At 54.1% G+C, this 10,495-nt stretch overlaps 1 protein-coding gene across 1 annotated transcript in view; it reads left to right on the top strand.

The window, feature by feature from the left end:
• Positions 1–1,279: 1,279 nt before the first annotated feature.
• LOC144753049 (collagen alpha-1(II) chain-like) overlaps positions 1,280–10,495 on the top strand; it is a 131,506-nt gene continuing 122,290 nt past the window's right edge. The window contains exon 1 of the mRNA XM_078640849.1: positions 1,280–1,442. Within this exon, the coding sequence (XP_078496975.1) occupies positions 1,313–1,442 (130 nt within the window). The 5' untranslated portion in view covers positions 1,280–1,312. The remainder of the gene's footprint in view (positions 1,443–10,495) is intronic.

Below are 10,495 nucleotides of genomic sequence, written 5' to 3'. Positions count from 1 at the left end.
CGTCTTGTTTATTTGTTTCTTTTTCCTCCCCTTTTGGAACATTGGAGGATAGGTTTATAGGTATTTCTGTGCCCTTATGCTCTGATTGCACCAGGTTGAGGCCTACCTTCCACCCCGCCCCTCCCCTCCCTCACCCCTTTATTACTAGGGTTTTGGGCCCTCTGCTATCCTATCTCTGTGATGGGGCTGTCTTGGAGTTTTGTCGTTCCTTGTTTGTCCGGACTGGTTCCCCTTCATTGTTATTGGTTGGGGTGTAGTACTGCTACATGTTATCAAGACATTTTTACATATGTTCTATATCTCCAGGGGGGCTATCTTCTTATCTCCAGGGGGGGCTATCTCCGTACTGGCAGGGTTGCTGCTCAAGGCTGGGCTCTGTTCTTTATTCTTTTCCATGCCTTTGGGTACTGCAGTGCCTGGCACTGCTCTTTATGGCGTTTTTCCTCGCCATTCATTTTTTCCATTTTTTCTGTTCTTTCGCACACTGTTCCTATACTCTTACAGTTTTGTCTGATGGCTCCGCGTTGCGGAGCGGAAAAGTTCTCCGAAGAAAACTGACGTAGGCGCGCCGGGGTGGGACTTATGTGACCTCGCTGATGTCATGTACGCGGACAACGCCTAGGCGGAGTCGCGTGATGCTGTTCCCCCCGGCGCACAGGGATGCTGTGGCAAAACATTTTCTGGATCCAGTCTCACGCCTGGGGATAATTCTACGTTAAGGAATCTGCGGCTAGAATCGTCTCTACCAGATACATCGTTACTGAAGTTAAGTAACTCGTGCTTTAATGCTGTTAGTAAAACTAGGGTACCTACAGTTGTCTTTCATGATTGTTAAGCTTTACTGGAAAATGGGCATGCAGAGCAATAGTAAGAAAAATAAATTAGAAGGACCTGAGCAACAGCTTCACAAAGTCATACAGAGGTTTTTTGTCTCAACCCACACAGACACACACTGCTTAGGTAACAGAGACTAGAAAATGTCTCTTAGGCATTCAGGCCTTTTCCTTCTTCTTTGTAACAATTATGATGCTTCATTCTCTAGGTTTAAAAATAAGCCATCATAAAGTTCTTGATACCTATTTAGTCCTTTTGAATGTTTTCCTGAACCTTGACCCAAATGTTTGCATCTAGTTTTAAATCTTTTGAATGTTCTTTAGAATAATTTCCAGAGGGGTACCTCTGTTTCTGTAATTTGTGTGAATGGCCAATATTATTAGGGATTGTTAAACGTCTGTATTCAGTATTGATCTTGTTGTTCTAATGCATTATGTTTCAGGGTTTGCTTTATTCATCAGACAAACTGAATTATGACATGGTTTGGGCCGTCATGGAGAGCTTGGGGCAAGAGTTGAAGCTCCTCGTCAGTCCCCCAAATGGAACAAAGGAAAATCCAGCCACTACCTGCAAGGAGCTTCAGCTGGCACAGACACACCTACTTGATGGTACAGAAACACAAAAGCTGGGGAAAAGTAAAGCATTAAGACTAGGAAGATGGTAAAAAAAGTTGTGGTGGTGTAAAGTCCTCAACAGGAACTTAAATATTGATTCAAATGATCTATCTTTCTGATAGGGCAATTAGCCAAATCTGAAAGAGACATGTTAGTATTAGATTCCTTACCTTAAAATATCCCCAGGCGTCAGACTGGATCCGGAAAATTTTGCGTAGCAGTACCCTTGCGCGTCGGTAGGCGTCGTCTGCGGCTCCGCGTCCGTCGTCGGCGTCGTGGGCGCCGTGATGACGTCGTCTGAGTACTTAGACGCCGCCTCCGCGTGCTGACGCCAGTTCTTCTTTTTTCCGCGCCAGCAAGCGCAGATCTGGAAAAAGCAGTAACCCTAGTCAATTTTTGACTAACTTTTTGATCTTTTTGATTACCTGTTTCGAAGTCTCTCGACTCCGACTCGGTGCCTTAGGGATGCCCGGCTTCAAGCATTGTGACGATTGCGACCGACTGATGTCGGTCACGGATCCTCACCGCATCTGTTTGTCGTGTCTGGGCGTCGACCACGACGACAAGGCCTGCTCCGACTGTCGGGCCCTCTCTTCGAAAGCCAGGCGGGAGCGGTCCCGTAGGCGCCTCGAACTCCGACAGTCGGTCCCGCGCCGTGAGAGGTCCCGATCCCACGGGAGATCGAGGGACAGGTCGCGGGCCCGGAGCCACCACAGCTCCGAGAGTAGGCCGCACTCCTCCGGTTCGAAGTCGTCCTCAGGTAAGAGGCACAAGAAGTCCAAGCGGCGTCATCGTTCCTCGGACTCCCCCCGACGCTCGCGCGATGCGGCCGGGGGTTCGGGTGACACCGCCCACGCGGCTCCGTCGGTGCCGCGGGCGCCGCGTCCGGCTCCATACCCTCCGGTCCCTGGGCTGAATGCGACGCCGGAGGAGATCGAGCGCATCCTCATGGCCATGAGGAAACTCTCTCCTCCGACGGGTTCCGCGACGCCTCCGGGCCCAGCGGACCCGTCTGGGAGTCCTAGCGGGTCGGCGGCTCCGGCCCCGACGCCGTCGGGTGCTTTGGCTCCGACGCCGCCGGCACCTTCGGGCCCGGCGTCGCTGGTCCCTGTTATCCCGACGACGCCGGCGCCTTCGGGCCCGGCGCCGAGTGGTCCCGTTGTTCCGACGCCGCTGGCGCCTTCGGGCCCGGCGCCGCAGGATGCCGCTGGCGCTCCTTCGGGATCTGGTTCGTCGCCGGTGGATCCGACGACCTCCCCGGCGTCGGACCCTCGGGTGTCACCTCCGGCGCCGGCTCCGGGCGGCGCCGACCCCGGTCCTGCCCCCATTCCTGTTCAGCCGTCGGGACGGCCCCGATGGGCGCCGCTCCAGACGCCGATGGGTGAATTTCACTTCTATGAACGGGTCCCATTAATTGATGACCCTGATTCTCAGGAGATGGGAGAGGAGGAGGACTGGGAGGGGTCTGAGGACCCTCTGACCAGGGAGTGTCAGTCTCATGAGGACTGGGCAGGAGACCTTGGGGATGCCAGTGGCCTGGACACTTCTCCAGACACTGGTTTTGTCTCCCCTCCTACCGTGGCTTCGGAGGAGGGGGCAGCTTATAGTGTGGTGCTGATGAGGGCTGCCAAGGCATTGGGCCTTGAGCTCCCCGTCGCGGCCGTGAGGACTAACCTCCTCATTGAGGTCCTTAAACCGCAGTCATGCTCGGCCGAGCCTCTGCTTCCTTTTAATGAGGCCTTGACGGACGTTCTTTTGGGCACTTGGTCCAGGCCCGCTACGGGTTCGCCCGTAGATAGGAACTTGGCCAGACGCCACCGCCCAGCCCCGGGCGACCCATGTTTCCTGTCCACCCACCCCACCCCCGAGAGCCTGGTTATCCAGGCCTTCAATTCCCAGACCGCATTCCCGTCGGCCCCGCCGGATCGGGAATCCAAGAGGTATGATCAGTATGGGAAGAAGATCTTCTCATCCCTGAGCCTAGGCCTGCGGTCTTCCAACACCGCCTGCCTCTTGGGACGTTACACCCACTCGGTGTGGGATAAGGTCGCGGAAGTGCTGCCAGAGTGTCCGTTGGAGGTACGGGCCAAACTCGGCCAAGCCCTTGTGGAGGGCCGGGATGCAGCCAGATACTCTATTAGGTGTGGGCTGGATACCACCGACTCGCTAGGCAGAGCGATGGCAACGACGGTGGCGGTCATACGCCACGTCTGGCTGAGGTCCGCCAACTTCTCGGCAGATGTCCAGAACACACTTATGGACATGCCGTTCGATGGCCGTCGCCTCTTTGGCGACAAGGCAGACCATGCGCTTGAGCGTTTTAAGGACTCCAGGGCTACGGCCAAGTCCTTAGGCCTTTCGGGCCAACGCCAGCAACCGGCTGCCTATCACTCCTTTCGTGGCCACGGAAGGGGTGCGCCCACACGCGCCGCCAGCCACGCACCGCAGGGCAATACCCAACGCGGTGGCGGCCGTGGGAACCGCCGCCCGGGCGGTCGGGGGCAACGGCGAGGTCAGTCCACACCTTCCCCCGCAGCATCCGCCTCTAAACCCTCCTAGTCCGTGCTTTCAGGCCCATGTGACGCCAGTTGGAGGCAGGGTTCGCCATCACCACCTCCACTGGCGCACCGTCACCTCGGACAGGTGGGTGCTGCAAATCGTCCGAAGGGGCTACTCCCTCCCCTTCGAGGCGACTCCTCCAGCCATGCCACCGCAGAACCACCATGTATCGGGGGATCACTTGCGGCTTCTGCAGGAGGAAGTTACGGCCCTCTTGGCCAAGGGGGCCATCAAGCGCGTTCCTGGGCCAGAAGTAGGGTGTGGTTGCTACTCCCACTACTTCCTGGTACCCAAGAAGGGCAAAGGGGGCCTACGCCCTATCTTGGACCTACGGAACGTCAACGGCTTCCTCCGAAAGGAGAAGTTCAAGATGCTGACACTGGCTCAGGTCCTTGCTGCCCTGGACCCAGGAGACTGGATGGTAGCGTTGGACTTGCAGGACGCTTATTTTCACATCCCCGTCCTGCCTGCCCACCGGCGCTACCTGCGGTTCATGGTGGGCCACGAGCACTTTCAGTTTACCGTGCTCCCCTTCGGCCTTACCAGCGCCCCACGGGTGTTCACGAAAGTGATGGCGGTGGTCGCAGCTCATCTGCGCCGGTTAGGGGTTTCAGTCTTCCCCTACCTCGACGACTGGCTGCTGAAGGCGGGCTCGCCCCAGACAGTCGTCAGCCACCTCCAGACGACGGCAGACCTCCTGCACCAGCTGGGGTTTTCCATCAACGTGCCGAAGTCGCACCTGTGTCCCTCTCAGAAGCTCCTCTTCATCGGAGCGGTTCTGGACTCGGCGCGATTCCGGGTTTATCTGCCCGAACAGCGGGTCCGGGATATTCAGGCTCTGATCCCCATCTTTCAGCCGTTATCCCGGGTCTCGGTCAGGTTGACGCTGCGGCTTCTGGGGCTGATGGCCTCCTGCATCCTACTGGTGCATCACGCCAGGTGGCGGATGCGGGCTCTGCAGTGGGACCTGAAGTTTCAGTGGGCCCAGCATCAGGGCAACCTATCCGACCATGTCCTGATCTCGGAGGGCACTGCGAGACAGCTACAGTGGTGGCTTACGGACCGCGATTGGGTCAGCGGCATATCCCTCTCCCTTCCCCAACCGGAGCACGTAGTTGTGACGGACGCGTCCCTCCAGGGCTGGGGAGGCCACATGGGAGAGGCGGAGATCAGAGGTCTCTGGTCTCCGGCGGAGTCCCAGCTCCACATCAACCTGTTGGAGCTCAGGGCGATTCGTCTGGCACTGAAGGCATTCCTCCCCTCTGTCCGGGGGAGTGTAGTGCAGGTGTTCACGGACAACACCACCACCATGTGGTACTACAACAAACAAGGCGGTGTGGGGTCGTGGATCCTTTGTCAAGAGGCTCTTCGCCTTTGGCAATGGCTGGAACGCCAGGGCGTGACCCTGGTGGCTCAACACCTGGCAGGTTCTCTGAACGCCAGGGCGGACGAGCTCAGCCGTCGGTGCATGATGGATCACGAATGGCGTCTGCACTCGGACGTGGCGCAAGGCCTCTTTCAGCGATGGGGAGAGCCTTGGTTAGATCTATTCGCCACCGAAGAGAACGCGCAATGTCATCAGTTCTGCGCGTTGGAATTTCCAAGGCGGCACTCGCTCGGAGACGCTTTTCGTCGCGAGTGGAGTTGCGGTCTGTTGTACGCCTTTCCGCCTATACCACTTCTGCCCAGAGTGCTGAAGAAGATCAAGCGCGACCGGGCCCAAGTCATCCTTGTGGCTCCGGACTGGACTCGAAGGTACTGGTATCCAGAGCTACTCAGTTTGTCAGTAGATCCCCCGGTTCGTCTGCCTCTTCAGGAGGACCTTCTGTCGCAGCAGCAGGGGACGGTCCTCCACCCGAACCTGTCCAGTCTCCACCTCCATGCTTGGAGATTGAGCGGCGACAGTTGAGGCCATTTGACTTGCCTCCTGAAGTCTGTAATGTTATTCTGGCAGCCAGGCGTCCCTCCACAAAATCGGTATACGCCTGCAGGTGGAACAGATTTGTGGCATGGTGCACAGCAAAGGCTGTGGATCCTCTTTCTGCCCCTCTTTCTGAGGTTCTTCTCTTTCTTCTTTCTCTTGCCCAGCAGGGCTCTGCTCTGGGCACTATCAAGGGCTATCTCTCTGCCCTTTCAGCCTTTCTCAGGCTTCCTGATCAGCCTTCTTTGTTCAAGTCCCCTATTGTTAACAGATTTCTTAAAGGCATCACTCACACGTTTCCTCCTGTCCCGTTTGTGATGCCTCAGTGGGACTTGAACCTGGTCTTGACGTTTCTGATGTGCGCTCCCTTTGAGCCACTTCACAACTGTCCTCTTCGCCTTCTGTCTTTGAAGACTGCTTTCCTGGTTGCCATCACCTCTGCCAGGAGAGTGAGTGAGCTCCAGGCTCTATCTTCTAAACCTCCTTTCCTCTCTGTCCATCCGGACAAAGTTGTTCTGAGGACTCGTCCTTCTTTCCTGCCCAAGGTGGTCACAGCCTTTCACATCGGGCAGTCTATTACTTTGCCAACCTTCTTTCCGCCACCGCATCCCTCTAAAGAGGAAGAGCGGCTCCATCGTCTGGACCCAAAACGTGCGCTCTCATTCTACTTGGATCGCACACGCCAGTTCCGGGTGGATGACCAACTCTTTGTTGGTTACGTGGGCGCTAAGAAGGGGAAAGCGGTACACAAGAGGACCATCTCCCGGTGGATCATCTTGTGTATCCAGGCATGCTACTCCTTGGCTAGGAAGGAGCCCCCTGCTGGATTGCGGGCTCATTCTACCCGAGCCACGGCTACTACCACTGCCCTGGGCAGGGGTGTGCCCTTACAAGACATCTGTCAGGCAGCTACGTGGGCATCGCTGCACACGTTTGCGAGACACTACTGCCTGGACAGCCAAGTCCGGAGGGATGGCTTCTTTGGCCGTTCCGTCCTCCAGGACTTTCTGGTGTGATTATTGGTTCGCAGACCCACCACCGGGGTTGGTATTGCTGGGGTATCTATTCTAAGGTAAGGAATCTAATACTAACGTGTCTCTTTCAGATGCACAAGTTACTACTTGTGTAACGATATATCTGTAAGAGACATTAGTTAGTATTAGATTCCTTACCGACCCACCCATCCTCCCCGTTCTGCGAACCAATACCTAGGGTTAGGGTTGTCCCCTTCAGGGCCCTAGTTTCATTGGCACCAGTGTTGGTTTTTGGCATAGCTCTGCGTTTCTGGCGCGGAAAAGCTGTGTCTAAGAACTGACGTCAGCACGCGGAGGCGGCTTATAAGTACTCCGACGACGTCATCACGGCGCCCACGACGCCGACGACGGACGCGGAGCCGCAGACGATGCCTACCAACGCGCAAGGGTACTGCTACGCAAAATTTTCCGGATCCAGTCTGACACCTGGGGATATTCTAAGGTAAGGAATCTAATACTAACTAATGTCTCTTACAGATATATCGTTACACAAGTAGTAACTTGTGCGTTAGCAAAAAAGCAAATACATAATCCCTGCTGATACTGATTTACGTTAGAAACATCACACAAAGTAACACTTGAACAGTAAATGTTTAAACTCTCCTTTGCTTTGTAATCTGGGAAACTTTCAAATAGAATACTTGTAGTAGAGAAGTACATTAACACTCTTTAAATTGAGATGCAAGTTAAGCTATATTTCTGATGGATACATCTGCCAGTGGATTCCTCACCTTGTGAATATCCCCTGCGTCAGCAACATTCGGAACATTCTTTTGTAGCTCTACACGCCGACGTGGAAGACGTCACAGAAGCACGGCATCGCGCGCGGCTCCGTTGACGTCACTGACTCCATAATAGGACTCCGTCAACCTGATGAAATCAGTTCCCTTTTTTCCGCTTCGTCGATGCTAACGGTTTTTCTTGGGATCCTCAGTAGCTCGTTGTTACTTTGTTACTGTTGTCTTTTTCGAGTTAGATCTTGTTTCTTGTCGAAATGTCTTCGAGGAAATCTGGGTTCAAGCCTTGTGGGGAGGGCGGAAAATTGATGTCCATTACAGATCTGCATGAAGACTACGTGTGGTGCTTTTCGTCGGACCACGACATCCAAGGATACCCCTGTTGTAAGAAGATGAACCAAAAGGCGCTTCGAGAGAGAGAGGCGAAGCTGCTTGTTGCGAAGTTGAAGGGGAAGAAAGGTAGGAGACGTTCGAGGTCCCGCTCGAGGTCGAGGTCGGCTTCGAGGTCGTCTTCGGGGCATGCGTCTTGATCCAAGAAGAAGCAGAAGAAGAAGAAGCACAGGTCTCGACATCATTCAGAGAGAGAGTCGGATACGAAGTCGAAGTCTCCAAAACTCCGACATCGGAAGGACTATGTGTCTCCTTCACCTATTGCACCGAATCCGGAAGGTGAGCCTTCTCCTGTGGAGTCTCCGGAGCAGTCTCCGGCTCTGACGTCGAATACATCCCCGACACCGACGCAATCTCCACCTCAAGAGGAGGAAGAAGCTCCATTGCCTGAAGAGTCTTCGACTCCGGTGCATCTTCCATCGAATCCGATTGACCCGTTACCTGCTGTGCCTCGACAGGAGCAGAATCTGGGGCCTTTTCACCTTTTCCAGGCCCGGGTCAAGACCCGACTCATTATCTGAATGCAATGTATGGCGTCTTTTCAAGAGCCATATACCCCTCTGGAGTACCATCTGGTCCCATCGGTCCAATGGCCTTTAATCTGGGCGTCCCTCAGACATATGCTCCAGCGCCGTTTATGCCGGCGACGCCATCTTGGCATTTGTCGACGCCAATTCCATCTTCATCGGCTCTGGTCCCGACTCGACCTCGTACGCTTCAAGTTGTTCCTCCGGATCCGAACACGGTGCCGGTGCCGGGTCCGTCGGAGTCGATTGTGGCTCCGTCTACGCCGATTCCTAGAATGAGGTCTAGGCAGAAGGCTCAAAGGTTGCTGGAGGAGCAAAGGTATCGAGAAGAGGAAATGGAGGAAGGAGATTTGCAAGATACCGATGACTTGTTTGATGAGCTTAAAGAAGCAAGAGGTTTGGAGTTCCAACACATCAGGAGCCGAGGAAAGCTGGGTTCCGGAGTGGCAGCTTTCCTCGGCTCCTGATGTTCCATCAAAGGATGTAGCACCATATCACATGGTCATTAGAAAAGCTGCTGAACTCTTAGATTTGGAACTGCCAACTGCGGTGTTTAAATCTAACATTTTAACAGAGGTTCTCCATTCTCCCTCTTCAGTGGTGGAGCCTATGCTACCTTTTAATGAGGCAATCACAGAGACAATTATGGAAGTGTGGCGTCAGTCTTTTTTGTCTCCTGCAGTTTCAAGGGCTGTCGCAAGGAGGTATAGGGTGGCTCCTGGGGATCCGGACTTCTTGTCAACACATCTGGCTCCTGAAAGTTTGGTAGTTCAGGCGGCCTGCTCCAAAAAATCTACTGGTGCCTTTCCTCAAGTGCCTAGTGACAAAGAGTCTAAGAGACTGGATCAGACAGCGAAGAAAGTTTTCTCTTCGGCTAGCATGGCCCTGAAATCTAAAAATGCCACATGCCTTTTAGGGCATTATATTCAAGCTCTGATGGACTCTGCGAAGCATCTGGTGCCAAAAATACCTGAGGAGGACAGGCAGAACTTCAGTGAGGTTCTTGTTGATAAACAAGATGCTGCTTGCCAGGTGATCCAGAGCGGTTTGGATACGGCGGTCTCTGTGGCAAGAGTCATGGGGTCATCTGTTGCCTTTGAAAGGGCTGCTTGGCTGAAAACATCTGCAATTTCACCTGATGTACGGGCTACTTTAATAGATCTCCCTTTTGATGGTTCCGGCCTGTTTGGAAAGAAGACAGGTGCAGCTTTGGAAAGGTTCAAGGAGAGTAAGGCGACGGCTAGGTCTCTAGGCCTACAATCCAGAGGTTCCTCGAATAAAAGATTCAGAGGTTTTGGTAGATCGTTCTTTCGTTCATACAAGCAGCCACAGCAACAGCAGCAGCAACAGAATACCCTGTATAAATCTTACAGGGGCAGAAACAGGTCCCGTGGTAGAGGTCGTCAAGTCTCCTCTTCTTCCTCCTCCTCTTCCTCTTCCCACCCCCCTCCTGCCACAGCAAAGCAGCCCTAGATCCCCCATTCCGGTTCATGTTGGTCCTGTAGGGGGTCGGCTTACTCATTTTCTACAAGATTGGGAATCGGTCACATCAGACCTTTGGGTTCTCAGTCTTGTAGAAAATGGGTATGCTCTTCCCTTTCGGGAATTTCCCCCAAATTACCCTCCTTGTCAAGGATTCGGCACGAAAGACCACCTACTTCTCCTACAGGAGGAATTCCTGACGTTACTGAGAAAAGGTGCGATAGAGGTGGTCACGGAGCAGGAATGGGGTCAGGGATGCTACTCCTGGTATTTCTTGATACCCAAGAAGGATGGCAGGCTTCGTCCAATCCTGGACCTCAGGATCTTGAACCTCTGTTTGAAACAAGAGAAGTTCAAGATGCTCACCCTTGCGCAGGTTCTTCAGGAGCTGCAACAA

Source organism: Lissotriton helveticus, chromosome 5_1 (genome assembly GCF_964261635.1).
Source record: "Lissotriton helveticus chromosome 5_1, aLisHel1.1, whole genome shotgun sequence".
NCBI lineage: Eukaryota > Metazoa > Chordata > Amphibia > Caudata > Salamandridae > Lissotriton > Lissotriton helveticus.
Note: the sequence above shows the minus strand (reverse complement) of the source record. Positions and strands in the feature narration are given on the sequence as shown.